Source organism: Nyctereutes procyonoides, unplaced genomic scaffold, assembly GCF_905146905.1.
Source record: "Nyctereutes procyonoides isolate TBG_1078 unplaced genomic scaffold, NYPRO_anot_genome, whole genome shotgun sequence".
Classification (NCBI taxonomy): Eukaryota; Metazoa; Chordata; class Mammalia; order Carnivora; family Canidae; genus Nyctereutes; species Nyctereutes procyonoides.
Window position 1 is genome coordinate 9,782,404 of NW_026575037.1, and position 23,567 is coordinate 9,805,970.

Below are 23,567 nucleotides of genomic sequence, written 5' to 3' on the forward strand. Positions count from 1 at the left end.
ATGTAAAAAAAGACATGGTTCTTTGCCGTGTTCTTAAGGGGTCCATAGTTTAACAAGAGAGACAAAATTAAGTGCTATTACACAGTCATTTGATTATACAAGAGAAATCACTCTACCAAGTTTTTCAGTAGTATGACGCAGACACAGCTGGGTTGTCTCCCTTTCCAAATTGTTCTGGACCATTATTCATATTAGCAGGTATCTGCTGGCTTTGAGCAGAACAACTTTGGTGAAGAACACAGGGGACATTCTGAAATAGAGGAATAGAGGAGACATCCCAGGACATACAATGAGATTGAGGCTTAAAGATTTCTATGGGAACACTCCTTTTGAGTAACCCCAAAGATACTTCTGGTCTTGTAGAACGTAGGGGCTCACTGATCACCAGATCTGACAAACAAATCTAATGGTCATTAAGTCTTACATTTCTTTCTGAAAATGCATACTGTTATTCTAACACTGTGATGAAAAGTCTCAAAGGAATCAAATGGTAGAGACCCTAAGAATTTATTATAAACTGTTTTAGGGTCCTTAGATCCACAAAGCGCTGACCAGAGTCACAGAAATACACATTGTTCTGATTGAGTGCATCTTCAGACCTATTGGGGAAAGCAGAGGGCATCTCGAAGGAATTACCAAGACTTTCCATCAACAATAAAAGTGAAATTCAGATATCATCAAAGGAAAGTGGTCAGGAACTATTACAGACCAAGAATGATGCTTTACACCATTTCCTAATGTTCCTACTTTGCCACTTTTTTCATTCTTGCTCCTGTTGTCTTCTAGTTAGCCATGATATGCTTCTAACCAATAGAACATGGCCAAAGTGAAAGAATGTACATGATTACATTGCATAAGATTATAAGATCCAGGGGCACCTGGGTGGCTCAGTGGTTGAGCATCTGCCTTTGGCTCAGGTTGTGATCCTGGGGTCCTGGGATTGAGTCCCACATCAGGCTCCTTGCAGGGGGCCTGCTTCTCCCCCTGCCTATGTCTCTACCTTTCTCTATGGGTCTCTCATGAATAAATAAATAAAATCTTTAAAAAAAACACAATAAAAAAACTTATTTAAGAAAAGATTATAAGATCCACCTTGCTGAAACTATCTCCTGGCTGGCTTTGAGGAATCAACCAGTCGTGCTGGCAGGGTCCATGTGGCAAAGAGTTGAGGGTGGCCTATTGCCAATTGCCCACTAGACACTGAGACCATCAGCCCAACAGACCACAGGGAGCTGAAAGCTGCTAACAATCACATCAAGGAGGAAGCTGACCTTGCCGAGGCCAGCCTCAGCGGAGACTGGCTTGACTGCAGCCCACCCCCCAAGAATCCAACTTTGTGAAAGTAAATGTGTGTTGCTGTGTTGCTAAGTTTCTGGTAATATTAGGCAATGACAGATGACTAATACACATGTTGAGATACTTTTTTATTTTAAAACATTATTATAAAAGAAATACAAATAAAGAAAGTGAAATACTGAAGACAAAGTCATCAATTTATTGCTCCGTCACCCTATTATAAGAACAGTAATTTATTTTGTCACCATTTTATTATATGCTTGGTATGTTATTTGCAGCCATGATCTTCCCATTCATACACTTTGATATTTTGCTTTTTTAATTAAATGTTTTCTCATGTTTTTCATTTATTCATTACTAATTTTTAATGAGTACATTATGTATCATTCATTGGCTATCTGTATCTGTTTATTAATTACTTCCTTATGCCAGGGGTTGGCAAACTATGGCCCTGGATTTGTAAATAAAGTTTTATTAGAACACAGTTATGCCCAGTTATTTACATATTATCTCTGGTTATTTTTGTACTATAAACAGCACATTTGAGAAGTTTTAAGAGAGACTATATAGTTTGCAAAGGCTAAAATATTTCCTTTCTGCCCTACAGAAAAAGTTTGCTGACCCCTACCTAATTAGGTGGCATTACAACTAATGCCACTTGGAATATCTTTGTGCATATAATTTTTTATACTTTAGGCAACATAATTGAGAGGCATTAACAAAAGTGGGCTAACTAACTAGGTCTACTTAATAAAGACTTTTTAAGCCTGATACCATCCCTCACTATCTCTCTGGCAATATTCTAACTGTGATATAATAAGGGTGGTGGTAATAAGAATGGAAAGGAAGGTCAAGTATCTCCTTTACTTAGGTAGGAAGTAACTAATAGGTAGCACTTCTCTGGTCCCTGTATAGACATGTATGTAATTTTACACTCTGGATGAGCATATTTTTACTTTTGATTTAAAATCAACAGTAAATCCCACATAAAAACCAATGGAAAGAAAACTTACTTTCTATTGGGGATTTAAAAGCAGACTGAGCAAACTCTCCAGGTGTCCATGAAATGCCACTGCAGACTAGCTGTAGTGGCCAAAAGGCACTGAGAGGGTTGAATTAGAGAAAGGTGACAGTCTCAACAATGTGTTAGCAGTGGCAGCAATGAACAATGAGGCAGCTATGAGGGGAGGAATGACAGAAGAAACACATATGTTCCACCCCTCTGAACATATCCTAAGCATCAATTTATATAGAACTATAATTAAACTCTCTCCAAATAAGAAAGTTCTAGAGCAACTACCCTATACTTATGAATAAAAATATTCTTCTATCTGCGAAAGTTTCATTCTTCAAGAAGAAAAACTTATGGAATGGGACCTGCTAAGTCAACCCTAACTATCTCTGAGATAAAAGATGAACCAGGCTGATGGATCTCAAATCCAGTACCAAAGTAAGCATCAGGAAGCACAGGTGTCATCTTCTAAGGGAAATATTCTGCAACATAAAAAAAAAAAAAAATCAGGATGGACTTTTTCCTCAATAATTAAGGGAATTTAAGAGCAAAATCAGAAAGATATTTAAGTGTAATCATCCCAAATACACCAACAAAGTATATAAGTAAATTATACACAACACATTTATCTTATTTAAAGGTTCCTGTCAAAATGTCAACTAATCTAACGTTTTCTAAAGAAGTGTTCTTTTGGCTAAAACTGTTAAAGCCTTTACATTTCACCTCAGTTAATTATCAAATAATATCAGGTCTTTAGGAGGCACCCTGAGAAACTATGAAATTCTCCAAAGAGTAAAAAAAAAAAAAAAAAAAAAGTCTAATTATCTTTGTGGAAACCAGGAACATATTACTTTAAACAAAACAGCCAGGTTTCTGAGGTGTGAAAATCAGGTCATTATTTTCTTGAATTTTCATGTTGCAAAGGAAGCTGAATGACTTGATTCACACTTAAAATCATGTCATAATTTTCCCATTTTTTCACTGTTTACTGGTAGTTGCCTCAAAACTGACCTGAGGGTCTGGCAGCATAAATCCGTCAGTAAGTTTGTAATAGACTATTGTGGAATCGGACTCCACTATGGCCAGGGTAAAAGACACTGGCAAATCTGGGTCACCTTGCAATTTTCGAGATGCCTTCAAGATCTCCCTTATCCTGAAAATAAACCACAGTACATTTAGGATTCATAGTCATTCAGTTAATAATAAGATCAAACACTGTAAAATCTTGGAGAAGGAATAGGCAATAACATTCTATCCATAATGCTAAGGAAATGTCTGAAGGCTCAAATGTAAACAACTGAAGTTGTTGTCTCATATAGAAAATCCTGCAAATAAGAGCCATCTACTGACTCTCAGTCCTCTTTTGTATTTACCCATCTCTCCTGATCATCACACATGAAACAATTTTCAGGAACCTACAGAATGGGGCACGAACAGTGTCCAATGCACCTATGGCCTGTGGCTCCTGAGCATTCATTTTCCAATTTTCTAACTTAGTATCAGAGTAGAACAATGTGGTGTTCATGTTTGCTTTCTTAAAAAATAGATAATAAACATTTCCATGTTTCTACATGATGTTCATAATTACTACTTTTTCAATGGCTACACATATCTATTGACTCAAAATTTACCCAATCATATCCCTATTTCTATAAAATAGTTCTTTCAGGACCTTGTGGGGGGCTGGGTACTAATAAAGATGTGATGGTGATCCTTCTGTAGGTAGTTGTTTCTGTTTGGTCTTTCCAAAGTTGGAATTATTAGATATGAATACACATATTTTATGGTTCTCACTAGTTATTCTGATACTTAATAGATGCTAAGAGAAAAATGTAGAGAGAAAACTTTTTTCTTGTAAAGTTATATATCAAGCATCGACGTTATAAAGGATTTCAGTTTGCTTGCTATGGAAAATAATCTACCAAATCTAGTTTCTAGGTCTTCAAAGTGCTGTTTGCTTTTATTTACTACAAACTAAAAATCCTTATTACCTACTCAATAAAGCCTGTGTTCAATAATTCAGTAAAACGTAACCTCCAGAGGCGCTTTCTTTAAAAGGCAAATAAAAAATGATCAGTTGTTTTTATCATTAAACTAAACAATTCTCCAGAAATTGGAAAAAGATTAACTGGCATATTAACATGCTACAGCTGAATACATAAATAGCTCAATACTCTTCTTTAGCAAAAGTGTATTTTATCCCCTTGAGTTCTACTTCTCATCTCTAAGTAAAAATTCTTATGGTCACTCTTCACCCATCTGATTAGCTATTAAATCTATATAGAATCTAAGAAGAAAAGTCTCGGGGATCCCTGGGTGGCTCAGCGGTTTGGCGCCTGCCTTTGGCCCAGGGCGCGATCCTGGAGTCGCGGGATCGAGTCCCACGTCGGGCTCCCTGCATGGAGCCTGCTTCTCCCTCTACCTGTGTCTCCACCTCTCTCTCTATGTGTCTATCATGAATAAATAAAAAATCTTTAAAAAAAATAAAAAAAAGAAAAGTCTCTGTTTTCAAGTATTCTTACTACAATAACCATAATGCTTTTTTAAAAAATCTATAGCAGAGACTGGAGAGATTCCAGGGATTTAAAAGCAGCAGTAGGGATCCCTGGGTGGCGCAGCGGTTTAGCGCCTGCCTTTGGCCCAGGGCGCGATCCTGGAGACCCGGGATCGAATCCCACGTCGGGCTCCCGGTGCATGGAGCCTGCTTCTCCCTCTGCCTGTGTCTCTGCCTCTCTCTCTCTCTCTGTGTGACTATCATAAATAAATAAAAATTAAAAAATATATTTATAAAAAATAAAAATAAAAGCAGCAGTAAACTTCTGGATAACTTCTTAAACTAAATTATTCTTGCTAAAGTATCACTTAATCACTTTATAGTATGTCTCTCTCACACATACACACTTTATAATTTGTCACTTTATAATGTGGGCTGTTAAAACAGTTGCAAAAGGCTGCTTACCTACTACCTCTCATTTAGGTTTACATAGGCACGTAATGGTATAAGGAGAGAATATGTTTTTTTTTTCCCTCACAGTCCAACCATTTCTAAAATGACCTTGAGTGAGTCAAGTCAACAATATGGTAATACTTTAGTTGTTAAGCATAACTGTCAGGCAACACTTACTGGATGTACAAATCTGTCCACCTGGCGAAGTCTTAATTCCTTTTCAAGTTAGGAAAGCACCATCATCTCTCCTAATTCTTCCCTTCACCTTTCCCAAACTCTAGGCAAAGTTACGTACCTTACCCTACAGAGAAACATTTTGCAAACCTAGATTATGGTATGAACTACCTTGCATTTATACTTTTAAGTGTCTGTTTTCCACTGGATTACATCCATTTGAATGTCAAAGTTTAAAAAAAAAATTCCCCAATATGCCCAGTATTCTAGTAGAATACCTGGGCAGAATGAATGAGTGAGGCTTTTTGACTAAAGATTTTATATGGCTAAATATCACTGTTGACAAATAAAGTTTATTATTATGTAATTCTATTACACCAAATAAAAGTTCAACTTGTCTTGACAGATCAGGATTATCACTTGTGGTACTTACTACTACAGATATCATGGTAGATGGTGTACCAAAGAACTTCCTAGAATTTAATTTCTTAAAAGTATCTGATATTTGCTTGCTTTTTGTTCATTAAACCTTTTAATTATTTTATCACTCATCTCTATGCCAGAACTTGGCAACTTGGCCCTTGAGCTAAGATTGGTCTCTAGATCTTTAAATGGGATATCTGAAATGGTCATATAACTACCTGTATAATAATAGCCTCAATTTTGCCACTTTGTCCATAAAGCCTGAATATTTCTTAGTTGGCCCTTTCAGAAAAGGTTTGCTGATCCCTACTCTATACTGTGAAAAAAGTTAAAAATAAGAATTGTAAGAAATGATCATCAGGGCAGTGTACTTTTTTTCCCCAATATCATTTATTCAAAAGTCAGAGCAGGAGGAGGTTTTACTTCTAATTAGAATGTATAAGAAATCAAAGACCACTATTAATACCACAATAAAAAAAGAATACCCAACTTGCTTAAAAATATGACATTTTTCTTTAAAGACATAAAAGAAATGTAAACCCAAAGAAGGTTAAAGGAAATGAGAAGTGAGCCCTTCCCAGGTAAGTAGAAACCAAGAGATAAACCAGTTCTATCCCTGAGGGAAACTGCTAAGTGTGGGCACAGGGGTGAGAAGCCGGAGTCAGTCATGAGCAAGCATCTTCAACTGTGACAAAGAGAACCATCAATACTTGTAACAGCCATACATGAATGAGTATGGAGGACTGAAATCTGGAGGGACACAGATCCCTCTAGTTCACCAATTCTCCCTTATGGAACTTATTCTGCATTTCAGTGACAGCATGAGAAGCAGAGGAAGGGACTTGGAAATAGCCAGCAAGCTCTCATCACAAAGCCCTGAAGAGAAAAGTCTGATCCCATTCTCAAGACATCTGAAACCAGAAGAAAACTGGGATAACTAAAGCTGCAACTCAGCCACGACTCATCTTGACTTCTGATTAGAATAAGTCAGGCCCTGACCCTACGTGCCAGAGAGAGGCAAGGATAAGCTCCTGGGGAGCATAGAGTAGCATCAACATCAATTTCTAATTTATAAACAATATCTGGATACAGTGAACAATTCTAAGCTATGTGAAGAAGCAAGAAAAGGTATCTAATAATCAAGAGCAAAAAATCAACATAAGACTTTCAGAAAAACTAAGGTTGTTGAAAAACTGAGATATGGTTTGGAATTAATAGCTAAAGACTCTTAAAATAAGCATTATAAATATGTTATAGCATTGAAGAAAAAAGACAAGATGAGGAACAAGATAAAAATTTAAGTAGAAAAATGAAGTCTAAAGAAAATAGACATTCTAAAATTAAAAATATATGTATTCTCAAAGTATTGACTAGGCTAAATGATAGACTAGAATCAGACTAATGAAAGGATTTAGTAAAGTTGAAAAGAGGTCACAGAAAACTTAACTGAAGTCAAAGAGAAACAATTTTAAAAAGTACATCACTGAAGGGGCACTTGATGGGATGAGCACTGGGTGATATGCTCTGTGTTGGCAAATTGAACTCCAATAAAAAAAAATAATAAAAAGTACATCAGAGGCCTTTGGTACAGTATCAGTTTAACATATGTGTAAATGGAATTACAGAAGGAAAGGAAAGAGAATGGTATAGGTCTTTAATACATTCAGGCTAGGGGATCCCTGGGTGGCGCAGCGGTTTAGCGCCTGCCTTTGGCCCAGGGCGCAATCCTAGAGACCCGGGATCAAATCCCACGTTGGGCTCCTGGTGCATGGAGCCTGCTTCTCCCTCTGCCTATGTCTCTGCCTCTCTCTCTCTGTGTGCCTATCATAAATAAATAAAAATAAAATAAATCAACATCTTTAAAAAAAATACATTCAGGCTGTTATTACAAAATATCTCATACTTGGTAGCTTCTAGCCAACAGAAATTTATGTCTCAGTTCTGAAGGCTGGAAAGTCCAAGATCAAGGTACCAGCAAGGGCTTATTCTGGTAGAGGTCCTCTTCCTGTTTCAAAGCCAGCTCACTGTGTCCTTACATGTTGGAAGAGGCAAGGAATCTTCATGGGTTTCTTTACAAGGCACTAATTCTATTTATGAGAACTCTACCCTCACGACTTGACCTCCTAGAGGTCCCACCTCCTAATATCATCATCTTTGGGGGTTAGGATTTCAACATATGAAATCTGGGGGACACATTCAGATGCTAGCAGTGTAGAAAAAGATCACTGAAACTTTTCCAAAATTGATTTTTTCTGAATGTAAAGTGTGATTCTTACAGAGAGCATATAGTTGGATCTTGTTTTTATATCTAATCTTATAATTTCTGCCCTTTGACTCTAAGTGCCTCATCATTCATATTTAAAATTAATATTGATATTATTGATTTATATCTGCCAGTTTGCTATTTGTTTTCTATATATAACATGTCTTTCTCGTTTCTCTGTTCATTTTTACCACTTTCTTTTTTATTAAATAGATATTTTCTAGTGCATTATTTTAATTTCCTTGTGTTTTTTTAACTGTACTTTTTTTGAGTTTCTAAGTAGTAGTTCCAGAAATTATTATATGCATCTTAATTTATCATCATTTACCTCAGATTAATACTTAATTCTCCAATATAGTTTCATTCCTTTCTCCTTCCTTTGTGCTATTATGGTCATAGACTTCGTGTCTATACATTATAAACTCAGTGATACAATGTTACAATTATTGCTTTATACAATCTTACATCTTTTAAAAAAGAGGAAAAAGGATAAAAAATGTTAACTTACATATTTAATACTTCTGGTACTCTTCATTTCTTCAAGTTACTCTCTGATGTCATTTCCTTTGTTTCTATATAGCTCCATTTCCTCCCCATCCTTTGTGTTAATATATCATATATATTACTTCTTAATATGCTATAAGCTTGGTCAGGTGATTTTTAACAAGGGTACAGCAGCAATTCAAAAGAAAAGTCTTTTCAACAAAAAGTGCTATAATTACAAAATAGAATTATTGTAAGCATCAATGAGGTGGCATTCATGAAAAGTTTCTGAAAACTGTCAAGTAGTTGCTGAATACAAATATTATTATATAGTACTTATACCTGGTTTGCCACTTTGCAAATTGGGACCACTCTCTCCTTAAAAAGTAATTTCTACCTGTTTTGAATCACATGACAATTAGTCAGATTCCTGTTCATATGAGAGATTTACTTCAGAAAGAGATATTTAGATGGAACAACCATAGATTTTAAACAGAAACCTCGATGCATAGCACTGATGGGAACTGACACTCTAAAGCCACTGTAATACACATAACTTAAATAAGTTTCTTTAAAATAATCTGTAAAGGCCAAAAATAGGTGGAGGTTGAATAACGTGCTACTAAACAATGAATGAGTTGATTAGGAAATAAAAGAAATAAAAAAGTATATGGAAACAAATGAAAATGAAAACACAACACTCCAAAACCTCTGGGATACAGCAAAAGCTGTTCTAGGAGGGAAGGTTATAGCAACACAGCCTACTTTAAGAAACAAGAGAAATCTCAAACAACTGAACCTTGTACCTAAAAGAGCTAGAAAAAGAACAACAAAACTTAAAACCAGCAGAGGGAAAGGAATAGTAAAGATAGAGCAGAAATAAATGATATAGAGACTGGAAAAAACAATAGAACAAATCAATGAAAACAGGAGCTGGTTCTTTGAAAAAAATCAATACATTTCATAAACCTCTAGCCAGACTTATCAGGGAAAAAAGAGAAAGGACTCAAATAAAATCACAAATGAAAGAGTAGAAATAACAAGCACCACAGATATACAATCCTAAGAGAATACTGTGAAAATTATAGGCTAATAAATTGGACCACCCAGTAGAAATAGATAAATTCCTAGAAACATATAAACTACAAAAACTGAAACAGGAAGAACTAGAAAATTTGAACAGACTGATAACCAGCAAAGAAATTGAGTCAATAATCAAAAAAAATCCCAACAAACAAAAGTCCAGGACCAGATGGCTTTACAGGCGAATTCCACCAAACATTTCAAGGCAGTTAATACCTATTCTCAAACTATTCCAAAAAATAAAAAAGGAAGGAAAACTTCCCAATTCATTCTGAGGCCAGTATTATCCTGATACCAAAATCGGATAAAGACACCACTAAAAAAAAGAACTACAGGCCAGTATTCCTGATGAATATAGATGCAAAAGTTCTCAATAAACTCTAGCAAACTGAATTCAATAATACATTAAACAAACCATTCACCATAAGTGGGAATTACTCCTGGGTTGCAAGTGGTTCAGTATTTACAAATTGATTACATCAGTGATTGATACATCACATGAATAAAAGAAAGGATAAGAACCATATGATTATTTCAAGGGACACAGAAAAAGCAATTGACAAAGTACAACATCCATTCATGATTAAAAACTCAACAAAGCAGGTTTAGAGGGAACATACCTCAACATAATAAAGACCATCTATGTAATATCCACAGCTAATATCCTTAAGGGGGAAAAATTGAGAGCATTTCCCCTAAGGTCAGGAGGAAGACAAGGATGTCCACTCTCACCACTTTTATTCAACATAGAAGTGGAAGTCCTAGCCAGAGCAATCAGACAGTAAAAAGAAATAAAAGGAATGTAAATGGATAAAGAAGTAAAACTTTCATTATTTGCAGATGACATGATACTATACACAGAAAACTCAAAAGACTTCACCAAAAACTACTAGAACTGATCAACAAGTTCAGTAAAGTCACAGGATACAAAATCAATGTACAGAAATCTGTTGCATTTCTATACACCAATAATTAAGCATCAGAAAGAAATTAGGAAAACAATCCCATTTACAAGTGCATTAAAATAATAAGATACATAGGAATAAACCTAACCAGAGATGAAAGGCCTATACTCTAAAAACTATAAAACAATGATAAAAGAAATTGAAGCTGACACAAAGAAATGGAAAGACATTCCATGCTCATGGACTAGGAGAACAAACATTGTTAAAATGTCTATAATACCCAAAGCAACCTACATACTTAATGCAATCCCTATCAAAATATCAACAACATTTTCCACAGAACTAGAACAAGTAATCCAAAATTTGTATGAGACCATGAAAGACCCTGAATAGCCAAAGTAACTAACCTTCAAAAAGAAAAACAGAGACCCCGTGGTGGCTCAGCGGTTGAGCGTCTGCCTTTGGCTCAGGTCATAATCCCGCGATCCCGGGACTGAGTCCCACATCAGGCTCCCTGCATGGAGCCTACTTCTCCCTCTGCCTGTATCTCTGCCTCTCTCTCTGTGTCTCTCATGAATAAATAAAAATTTTAAAAAAGCTGGAAGCATCATAATTCCAGACTTCAAGTCATATTACAAAGCTGTAGCAATCAAAACAGTATGGTAGGGGCACCTGGGTGGCTCAGTGGTTGAGCGTCTGTCTTTGGCACAGGTCATGATCCTGAGGTCCTGGGATTGAGTCCTGCATTAGGACTATCTGCCTATATCTCTGCCATTCTTTCTGTGTCTCTCATGAATAAATAAGTAAAATCTTAAAAAAAAAAAACAGTATGGTACTAGCACAAAAACAGGCACATAGTTCAATGGAACAGAACAGAAAGTCCAGAAATAAACCCACAATTATATGGTCAATTAATCTTCAACAAACCAGGAAGGAATATCCAATGGAAAACAGATGGTCTCTTCATCAAATGATGTTGACAAAACTGGGCAGCAATATTCTTTTGAATAAAACTGGGCCCTTTTCTTACATCATACAGAAAAATAAATTCAAAATGACTTAAAGACCTAAATGTGAGACCTGAAACCATAAAAATCATGGAAAAGAACAGGCAGTAACCTCTCTGACATCAGTCATAGCAACTTCTTTCTAGATATGTCTCCTGAGGTGAGGGAAACCAAAAGAAAAAATAAAATATTGGGACTACATCAAAATAAAAATCTTCTGCACAATGAAGGAAACAATCAACATAACTAAAAGGCAACCTACAGAATGGGAGAAGGGATTCACAAATAACATATCTGATAAAGGATTAGTATCCAAGATATATAAAGCACTTATACAACTCAACAGCCAAGAAATAAATAATGCAATTAAAAAATGAGCAGAAAACATGATCAGACATTTCTCTAATGATGACATACATCAGACATTTTTCCAATGATGTGACATACAGACACATGAAAAGATATTCGTCATCACTTACCACCAGGGAAATGCAAATCAAAACTATAATGAGATACCATGTCAGATCTGTCAGAATGGCTAAGATCAACAACACAAGAAACAACAAGTGTTGGCAAGGATATAGTGAAAAAAAACACTCATTCGCTGTTGTTAGGAATGAAAACTGATGCAGTCACTGTGGAAAATGGTGTGGAGGTTCCTCAAAAAGTTAAAAAATAGGGCAGCCCGGGTGGCTCGGCGGGTTAGCACCGCCTTCAGCCCAGGGACTGATCCTGGAGACCTGGAATTGAGTCCCATGTCAGGCTCCCAGCATGGAGCCTGCTTCTGTCTTTGCATCTCTCTCTCTCTCTGTCTCTCGTGAAAAATAAAATCTTAAAAAAAAAAAAAAGTTAAAAATAGAACTACCTTATGATCTAGCAATTGCACAATTGAGCATTTACCCAAAGAATACAGGGACAGTAACTCAAAAGTATAACATGCACCCCTATGTTTATTGTAGCATTATTTACAATAGTAAAGATATGGAAGCAACTGATGCATCCACTGACTGATGAATAAAGATGTTGTGTGTGTGTGTGTGTATATATATATGTATATATGTGTATATATATATATGTATATACATACACAATATACACAGACACACACACACACACACACATAATGGAATATTATTCAGCCATAAAAGGAATGAAATCTTGCCATTTGCAACAACACGGTTGGAGCTAGAGTATAATGCTAAGCAAAGTAAGTCAGTCAGAGAAAGACAAATACCATATGATTTCACTCCTACACAGAATTTAAGAAACAAAACAAACAAGCAAGGGGGAAGAAAAGAGAGAAAGACAAACCAAGAAACTCTCTTAATTATAGAGAACTGATGGTTACCAGAGGGTGCGGATGGGGGTTGGGTGAAATAGGTGATGGGGATTAAGGAATACACTTAATGAGCTATGATGAGCACTGGGTGATATATGAAAGTGCTGAATCACTATACTGTACACCTGAAACTGAAATTAAAATACTTAAAAAAAATAAGTTTCTTTAAACATCCCTAGCTGGCAGAGTATGACAAGGGTTAGACACAAATAGAAGGAAAAAAAAAAAACCTATAAAGGCATCTTTTACATTTCCATTTCTTAAGATACTGTTTAAATCAGAAACGTGTGCGTGCATGCACATGTGCACGCGTATGTGTGTGTGTTTTTCTAAGGTAAACTGTCTGGGAATTCTAGACCATATGCTAAACTTTAGGATAGAAATTTCCATCTCATTGATATTTGTCTCCAGAGTTCTTTAATATAAACAGCAAGACATTTTCAAATTTACTTAGAACACCCATGTGGGAAACCCTAATATTTGAAAATGAGCTCAGAGTTGTAAAAGGGGTTTTGTCTTCAGAGTTGAGGGAAACACTGTCAAAAATGAAATGGAAGTTCCCATTTCAGAGCTCTGTTTATTCTATTTGGTTGTGTGTAGGGAAAACTACCAGTGAATTTTTCTCAGTAATTACACAATAAAATGGTGTATCTGCTTCTGTTACTGAAAGCATGCTAGAGAAGTCTTACAAATACTCCTGTTTGGGAACTTTTCTGATCTGTCTTTAACATATGTTTAAAGTAACGTCATCACGTTTCCCTAATCAAGACAGTTCTCATTCTTTCCTTTAATGGGACACCAATAAACTCCTAAAAATATTTACTCTGCCTTTAAGTCAACAGATTATACTTTCTCAACCTAATAGCAAGAACACCACAAAAGGTTCCAAAGTCCTACTTTAAAAATCACACCCAATTGTAAAGATTCTAAGGGCAATGAAGCACCACTAAAATACTATCATCTCACTTAACTTCTAACAAGCTGACAGCTTGAAGTCTTAATTCAGAAACCTCATGTAAAATTTTTTAAAGCCAGTTCTCTGGAAATATACTGTAGAGATGCTTCATCACACAACTCTAAAATAACTTAGATAATAAAATTTATAGTTTCTACTCGAATAGAAATCCATATATGGAAAACAAAACCTACGTATTCATAATAAGAAGCTCAGGTTCTCAAATCCATTATATTTCAAAGGAAAAACCTAAAGAAAGGAATCAGTAATAATCATAGTTGCTGATCAGCAGTAATAGCAGTTGATGTTTATAACAGGCTTTCCTTCTCATAACTGTTTGGAGAGGAGCTCAACATACTGAATAGAGAGTAATTCCAAAGTTTAATAAAGCTTACTTGAAAAAGCATGAGGCAAACACATAGGTAACATTATCTGGCTACTGCCCTTCCTCTAAGCTATGTAAACGCCTTCAATAAATCTTAGCCGTTCATTTTATGATGATCCTGTAACAGAAACAAAGTGGTTTCTGAAGATTTGTACAGAGGACAAACAAGTTGAAAACAACATGATTTTTAACTTAAATGTTATAAAATGCATCATGGGTTAAGATTATTATTAATTTCAACCCACAGAAAACAGTATCTCCTGCTATCCTCCTCAATGTGGCCAAACTGGTACACACTGTAGCCTTAGCAATTAAATATTCCTTGATCTGCCTCATTATGATATATTGGGACAACACATCGTAATGCAACTCTGAACACAAGGCAAAACGAAATTGGTGCCTAGGTATCAAAAAACCTTATTCATCCAGAGACTCAATCCTAAAGAAAAGTTTCAAGGATAATAGACCACTTCTTTGGAAATCATTCCAATGCTTTCCTAGTTTAAAAAAACAAATAAACAAACAGAAATATCAAGGCAGCCAAAGTCCCAAGGTTGGATTAGAATAATTAACTGCCTGTGTGGCCATTCACCAAAGTGGGAAGCCATTCTGCTAAAATAAACTGCAAGTTGTTGTTCCTTTTTTTTTTTTTTTTTTTTTTTTTGAGGCTAAGAGAAAAAGTGCTGTGTCAGTTTTAAGACACTGCTGAAATTGGGGGTTTCACCAGCAACAGACTTTTAACAGAGGTAGTATGAGGACATGCATCATTTTGATGTGCAAGGAGGCCAAATGACAGAAATTATTTTGCCAGTTATTAGATTTCAGGCCTCAAATAAAATAATCATCATTAAATGCATTTGTAATACAGAATACAGCTTTGGAGAGAAGAAGTATCTTTTGATTACAGGGAAATAATGAAGCATCCTTCAAAAAAATATGTAACACTTCAGGATTGAATCTTATACCTAAGAACATCTTTAGAAATGTCCTATAAAGGGAACTCAATTAGTTCTGGTAATCCTTTGCTCCACCATTAATGTAAGTCCTTTCCCAAAAATACTAATTACACTTTTTACCAAAATTAACTCAAAGATGAAATTTTGTGGCTGAAAGGTGATTGGAGGGACAGGTGAGGAGGATACAGATGAAAAAAAAATTTAAAGTAAGGCTATTCATAGCATTGGTGGAGTGCCTCTTCAGACATGTGAGTGTTCTCTATTCTGCAGATAACATACACAGTTACAGTGTAAAGTGTGGGAAACAGTGATAAATTTTGCAAGTGGATGGATTTTGCAGCCATTTGAATTTTCTTTTGAGACTTTTGGACTATTTCTTGTAGCATATCCTTATGTTCTTTAACATGTTATTCAGCAAGTGTCTGCTATAGGAACTGAAAGGTCTAAGAAAGCTCATTCATTCATTCAACAAATACTTATTTAAGACCAAGTACTAGGTACCAAGCTAGACACTAATACAACAGCATTTAAGAGCAAAGTTCCTGCTTTCATGGAGGTTATTTTCTAGTAGAGGAAGGAAGATAGGAAATAATCAAGGACAACCAAATATATAATATATTAAGTGGCAATAAATGTGGTAAATGATATAAAGGAGGACTACTGCATAGGATGCAATTGTATAAGGGGTGAGATGATACTAGCTTACACCAGAGTAATGGTAGTATAGCAGAAGTGGTGAGCAATGACAGATTTTGGATATATTTATAAGAAAGAACTGCCAGAATCTCTTGATATATTAATTTAGGGTATGAGAACTGGGTATACTAAAACTAATAAAGAAGTTATATAGCAAGGTTACAGGATACATACAAGCTTAATATACAAAAGTCAAATGCTTTCTTATATACCAGCAATGAACAATTGTAATTTGAAATATAAAAAACACCATTTATATTTGCATAAAAAATTGAAATACTTTCAAAAAAAAAAGAAATACTTAGGCATAAACCTAACAAAAATATGTAAGGATCTATATAAGGAAAACTATAAAACTCTGATGAAAGAAATCAAAGGAGATCTCAATAAATACAGTCCATGTTTCTGGAGAGGAAGACTCAATAGCGTTAAGATGCCAGTTCTTCCCAATGAGATCTACAGATTAAGCACAATCCCAAACAAAGCTCTAACAAGATATTTTGTGGATATTCAAACTGATTCTAAAGTTTATATGGAAAGGCAAAAGACAGAGAATAACACAATAGAGAAGAAGAACAAAGTAAGAGGACTGACGTTACCTGACTTCAAGATTTGTAAAACTATATAGTAATTCAGACCAAGTCCTATTGGTGAAGGAATAGACAAATAGGTTAATGAACTACAACAGAGAGCCCAGAACTGACCCACACAAATACAAGTCAACTGATCTCTGATGAAGAAGCAAAAATGGGACAACAGGGATCCCTCGGTGGCGCAGTGGTTTGGCGCCTGCCTTTGGCCCAGGGCGCGATCCTGGAGACCCGGGATCGAATCCCACGTCGGGCTCCCAGTTCGTGGAGCCTGCTTCTCCCTCTGCCTGTGTCTCTGCGCCTCTCTCTCTCTCTGTGTGTGACTATCATAAATAAATAAATAAATAAATAAATAAATAAATAAATAAATAAATAAATAAATAAATAAATAAATAAATGGGACAACAAATGGTGCTAGAACAACCAAATATTGACATAGAAAAAAAATGAATCTCTTTACACTTTTTACCAAAATTAACTCAAAGATGATCATAGATCTAAATGTAAAACACTAAACTATAAAACTTCTAGAAGACAACATGGGAAAGAATCTAAGTGAACTTGGGTTTGGTGATGAGTTTTTAGATACAATACCAAAAGTGTGATCCACAAAAGAAAAAATTATTTAGTTGGACTCCATTAAAATTAAAAACTCCTATTCTACAAAAGACACTATTAAGAGGATAAAAGATAAGCCACAGTGTGGGAGAAAATATTTGCAAAACACATATTTGGCAAGAGGACTTGTATCTAAAATACCTAAATCTTTAAAACTCAACAGAAAGGAAAAAAAAAACCAGCCCAAATTAAAAAATGGGCAAAAGATTTGAACAGTCACCTCCCTAAAGAAGATATACAGATAGCAAATATATGAAAAAAAGGTCAGCATCATATGTCATTAGGAAGCTGCAAATTCTAAAAAATGAGATACTGCTTATGCACCTATTAGCATAGCTAAAACTCAAAAAACAATGCATGGTGGGGAGAATGCATACTGCTAAATGGAAAAAGCCAAGGTTACATACTATACAATCTTAACTATCTAATATTCTGGAAAAGGCAAAACTATAGAGAAAGTTAAAAATTCAGGGGGTTCAGGGTAGGGGCGAAGGGATGAATACATGGAGCATAGGGGATTTTTAGGGTGGTGAAACTATTCTGTATGTCATGGTAGATACATGACATTATGAATCTGTCAAAATCCATAGAATTGTACAATAAAGAATGAACTCTAATGTAAACTATGGGCTTTACTCAATCTATCAATATTGGTTCATTAATTAAAACAAATGTACCACACTAATACAAGATGTTAATAATACTAATAAAACACTGTGTTGGGTTGGGGCTTATATGGGAAATCTCTGAACTATCTGCTCAATTGTTCTGTATATCTAAAATTATTCTCAAAAATAAAGTCAATCTATACAGACAATAACTCCAAGGGTTCTGGCCTGAGTTTCAGAATGAACAGAATTGCCATTGACTGACATGGGAAAAGTTGCAGAAGGACCAGTTTAGGGGGCAAATCAAGAGTTCTTTTTGGACATGTTAATTTGAGACACCTTTTAGATCTCAGTGGAGATGTCAAATAGGATATGTCAAATGAGGCTGTCTAGGGGAGACAAAATGAAGAAGAGAAAAAAGTTTAGAGGTCTGCACCCTAAAGAACTTTTCACATTTAGAAGCTGGAAATCTGAAAATTTTCTGAAAGGAGGCAAAGAAATGGCAAGTGCTGGAGGTGACTTAACCTCAAATCCCCATGTTATGCTCTTGCACTGATAGCTGATTATTTCCTATAGTATCAGACTTGTGTATTTTAATCAGAGTCTTTAGAGAAAATGGACCCAAGCATTACAATTCCTACTATTCTCATTCACATAATTTCCCCAACTTTGTTTCAGGATAAACCTATGTCAAGACCTCAAAGTGGCAAAACACTTGCTCTTTCTCTTATCTTTGAATTCCTTAATCCATTCCACCTCTACTGATCTACTACTGCTTACCAGGACGGTAGTTACTTTTCTCATATTCTTTCTATGTCTGTCTCCCCTTCTCTCTCTTCTTCCTAGTTTTCCTGTTCCCATCTCTCTGGCGCGCGCTCTCTTTCTCTGTCTCTCTCTCTCTCTCACACACACACACCCTATTCTAGGGCCTTCTTACCAGGTGCAGGCAGGTACTCCCTCTGCCATTACTAATACCCAGTCATAATGAACTATTTGCAATTTTCAGACTCGCTCAGCCCCCATTATATCTTGCTCATGATATTTTTTCTATGAGAAACATCCATTCCCATCCCCATGCAACTTGAAATACCTACAAATATTTGAAACAACTTGTCCCACTGGAAGCTTTTTCAGTCTCCCCTACCTCCCATGCTACCAGCTGAGGTCAGATCTCCCCCACTGCAATCTTTCTCAGTAGCTTCCTTGTACCTATCTCTCATTATATTTATCACACTGGATATAAATGTCCGTCCATCTCAGTTCTCGACTGTGAGTGCCATGGGGGTAAGGACTGTAATCTTTGTACCCCTTAAGTCTAGTACACAATAGGCACCCAATAAATGAATGGGTAACCTGGAAAATACTGGAATAATCTGCAATTTGCCTTTTTATCTACCTCTAAAACCAAAACATGCTTCTACTTTGCCTCTAGATAGTCTCTAATTATATTTATATTCATTACATTTAATGCTTAAGTAAAAAGTATAATTATATACATTTTTAACATTTTTACTGGAAGGTATATTATTTTGGTGTAAGAATAATAAATGAAATTTTAATTTTCCCTACATATCTCAGGGATTTAAATTGTGGGTTGTCTTCTCCCTTTAAGAACAGTATTATAATATATTTAAAGATAAACAGTCCATTTTTATTATCTGGGTTACTGCTGTGATAACACATAGAACTAATATTTTAAAAAAGGGAATTTCCCTTTCTTTAAAAAGAGAAAATTACTATTAATGGTTTTTAAGCAGGATATTTAAAAACTACATTAATTCTGACAAAGACAAAAGAACTGCAGCTTTTTTTATTCAATGTAGGAGGAAGGGAGAGTATTCTTTTGAAAACAACACTGTAGGAAATAGGTTGTTACAGCTTAATAAGCTGAGCATCAGATTTTCAAAGTAAGACTCGTGGAATTTAGGAAAGAAAACAGATAAACATGTGGGAAGAGGGAAAAGAAAAAAAGGAGAGGGACACAAGCCATAAGAACTCTTAATAACAGAAACTGGGGTTGCTAGAGAGAGGTGGGTGAGGGATGGGCTAGATGGATGATGGACACTGACGAGGGCACTTGTGATGATGAGCACTGGGTGTTATGTGTAAGTGATGAATCACTGAATTCTATTCCAGAAACCAATATTTTACTGTATGTTAACTAATAATATTTAAATTTTAAAAATCAGGCTAGGAAAAAAAATAAAATAAAAATAAAAAAATCAGACTAGAAATCCTAACTTTGGATCTGACACTCATTTCTATATGTAATAAATTGTTTTCACATCAATTAGTCTTAACTGTACAAGGATCATGAAATCAAATGACTAAAGTTCTTAAGACTGTTAGCCTTATGGCTGCTGAACTATCAGACGACCAATTTGGTATACAGAATGTTAAAGCCTTTTTCTGTTTCTAGAGTAATGTTCAGATTAGAAGGTGTTATGAAAGAGAACATTCAGAAGAATTTTCTCTCAGATAAAAAGGCTGAGGGTACCTATTTTAGAGAGGTACCATAAATCAAAATAAATGCCACTACTTTATGGGACTGGGGGATAAAATGGCTCCATCCTCACACAAGCTATCTACTATCCTCTGGTACCAAGAGGAGAGGACTGTTTCTAATTTAGTCAGGTCTCAAAAGGATTCATTCATATTACTAAGCAAAGAATTATGATCCTTTGTAACACAGGAGATTTATAGATAGTTTTAAAAAACAGTGTCTTAACTGTCCATGGGTTCAAAATTGCACAAAACACTTCACTCAACTTTTTTAAAAAACCTGTAACATCTATAAGCACAGATAAGCTTAAAATATGGCAACTGTGGTTTTTAGCATATCTTTCAAATATTACTGAAGAAACTAAATTGACAATGAAATTGAGAGATGACATAGGCTATATCAGAAAAAAAGTCTTGTAGTTAAAAAAAAACAGAAAAACAGAGGCACCTGGCTGGCTCAATTAGTAGAGTACGTGTGACTCTCGATCTCAGGGTTGTGAGTTCAAGCCCCATACTGGGCACAGTGTTTATATATTTATATATATATTTTTATTTTTAAAAGATTTTACTTATTTATCTGAGAGCGAGAGAGAGTGAGTAAGAGAGAGGACGAGCAGGGGAAAGGACAAAGGGAAGAGAAGCAGACTCCCCACTGAGTAGGGAACCCAATGCCCAGCTTGATCCCAAGACACCGGGATCATAACCTGAGTTGAAGGTAGATGCTTAACCAACTGAGCCACCCAGGCACCCCTAGAGCTTACTTAAAAAAAAAAAAAATTCCTCATAATATGCTACGGGTCCTCGTATATGTTACTTAAGATATTTTCCTATTTACAACTACCTATAATACTATTACAGAAGCCCATAATACTATTATTTTAACTCTGCTATAGTTTACTTCTCCCATTTAGAGACATTCAATAAATATCAATGGCCAAAGAGAAGCTAATCAAATATCTGAACATAAATTTGACTTCATTTGCTACCTTAGCATTGAAAAAGGCCTCTGGCTTTCATTAGGATTCCTCTGGTTGTCTCATCTTTAAATTCATCAGATCTCTTTGACCTCAATGAATTTATTAATATGATTTTATACCATTGTTGTGTCTGGGGAAACTGTACTCATAACATCTACAGTCATTTACCAAACTTGTTACATGGATTCTTACATTCACTTTAGTAAGAAATAATCTGGAGTACTTTCTATATGCATATACCACTCAAATATGTAACTTAATATAGTATTTTAAAATGTAAGCTAAAAATCATTTTACATTAGCTTTAAGGAATATTTTTAGATGAGAGATGTATCCCTTCCCTTCAAGAAACACAAACAACCTCCTACTACATCAGCATAATTTTCCCACTAGATACTCAGATATGGGCTCTTTACCAGTTCTATTCTCCCACTGGAGATCAGCAATTAGTATTTTTTTTTTAGCAATTAGTATTAAATCATTATTTTCACAAGAGGCTATTTATACATAAGATCTTCTAATACTCGAAATATATGTCAAAGTGTTTTAACTATGAACATATATTATGTATAACTGCTTTACAGAAATTACCAGTCACAAAGTGTACTTTTGCTCAAAGTAATGCATTCACTCACTTCCATTCAAATACACATTCACCCTGCACTCTTGCCAGAAACTATGTAAATTAAATCAGGTCCAAAGCCTGGGAAAACAAGTGGGAAATGGATACAAAAACTGTTTAGACATTCTCGGAAATTCACACAGATAAAACATTACATGCTGATTAGAACTGTTACCTTTTAAGGAGTCAGCAAATATATACACACCATAAAATAAATAATGGAAAAAATAAGCTAAATATATGCTACTCGGCAGTCATGCAGCAAGATAGCTACTGAAGGGACTTTAAGAGATAAAGGGAGATTGTTTATTGTCATCACTGGGGAAATATAGCTAAGTTGTAGTTAACTATGTAAATGACAGATTAGTCCAGTTTACAAACAACAGACACCAAAATTTAGGACTTATATAAAAGAGACAGCTATTATGCCTTATATGCTATATGTCTTTTGTAAATAACACAAGCCTTTACCACCAGCAAATTACTAATTCCTCTGGCTCTCATACTTTGTTTTACTACCCAGATTTCCCAGTAATAAAATGTTATTCAAAGTTTTTGAGGGATATAGAGCATTAAAACACACATAAACCCCCCCTAGCCCCCCACACATGCAGTGGGCACACCATATATCAAGGAACTAAGCAGCACCAAACAGGATAGTGATTTACTACTGGTTGTTTAGGTTGATTGTACAGTGTGTGACAAGTAATTTATTTCTAACAATAAAGTTCCAAAGTTGGCAGGTTATGTTTTAATATAAAAATTAATATTCCCTATAATGTATCATCATTCTCATTCACTCACATTCCACCATGCTTTCCTAAGTGAGAGTCAAAGGGAGAAGTCAGTACCAAGAGGTCCTGGGAACAATATATGACCTAAGCTCACAATACTAATACTATGCTTCTATGTTGCAGTCCAAGGGAAGTGAACTAGAATCATGAGTCAGAATAATGATAACAACAGTTCAAACTACCAGTAAGTGCTAGCTGTTAAATTTCAATAGTTACCAATATTACACAGAGAGGTTATTAGATATTATATGTCCCCTGATGAAAGAAGAGACTACCAGCTGCATGATGGTCTTAATAATGTTATCAAATTAAATGTCAACTATCTGGTTCCAGCTGCCAACGTGCAGAAAGCACAGAGGACAGAGAAACATGTTGCAATGCACCATGAGTGAGCAATTGGCAAACCCAGACTATGGGAGAGTATGCAGGTCAAACGGCCCAGGTTCTCTAACAGAAAAACTATAAGGAAAAGAAAGGGATAGAGGGAGAACGCCTACATCACACGTTAGTAAACCACTGGTCTGTAAGTCAAGTCTGAACTTCCCTATTTTCCATAAATAAAGTTATAAGAACATAAGTACATCCATTTGTTTATGTATTGTTTGTGGCTGCTTTCACACCAACATAGCAGCACTGAATTGTGACAGAGACAAAATAGCCTGCAAAACCAAAATCTTTGCTATCCAGAGCTTTACAGAAAAGGTATGCCAATCTCTATTGCAGATTAACAGAAGTTTATAAGACAAAAAATTTTAATGGGCAAAATTCATGAGACACAAATAACTGCATAAATTATTTACAGAGATAAAGCTGATTTTAAATTTTTATATGGAAAATAAAAAGACCTAGCATAGCCAAAAAAAAAACACAAAAAAACCAAAACTTTGAAAAAGAACAAAGTTGAAGGACTTCTACTACCTGATTTCAGGTCT

At 35.4% G+C, this 23,567-nt stretch overlaps 1 protein-coding gene across 2 annotated transcripts in view; it reads right to left on the reverse strand.

Moving 5' to 3' along the window:
• Nucleotides 1-1,409: 1,409 nt before the first annotated feature.
• The window catches only part of TSEN15 (tRNA splicing endonuclease subunit 15), a 31,348-nt gene continuing 9,190 nt past the window's right edge, over nucleotides 1,410-23,567 (reverse strand). Inside the window, exons 4-5 of one of the 2 annotated variants that reach the window (XM_055319110.1) lie at nucleotides 3,320-3,461; nucleotides 1,410-2,790 (exon numbers count right to left, since the gene is read on the reverse strand). In XM_055319110.1, coding sequence (XP_055175085.1) covers nucleotides 2,770-2,790; nucleotides 3,320-3,461 — 163 coding nt within the window. In that variant the 3' untranslated portion in view covers nucleotides 1,410-2,769. Of the gene's footprint in view, nucleotides 2,791-3,319; nucleotides 3,462-7,192; nucleotides 8,828-23,567 lie in introns of those variants that run through there. The other variant, XM_055319111.1, reaches the window with a different exon arrangement.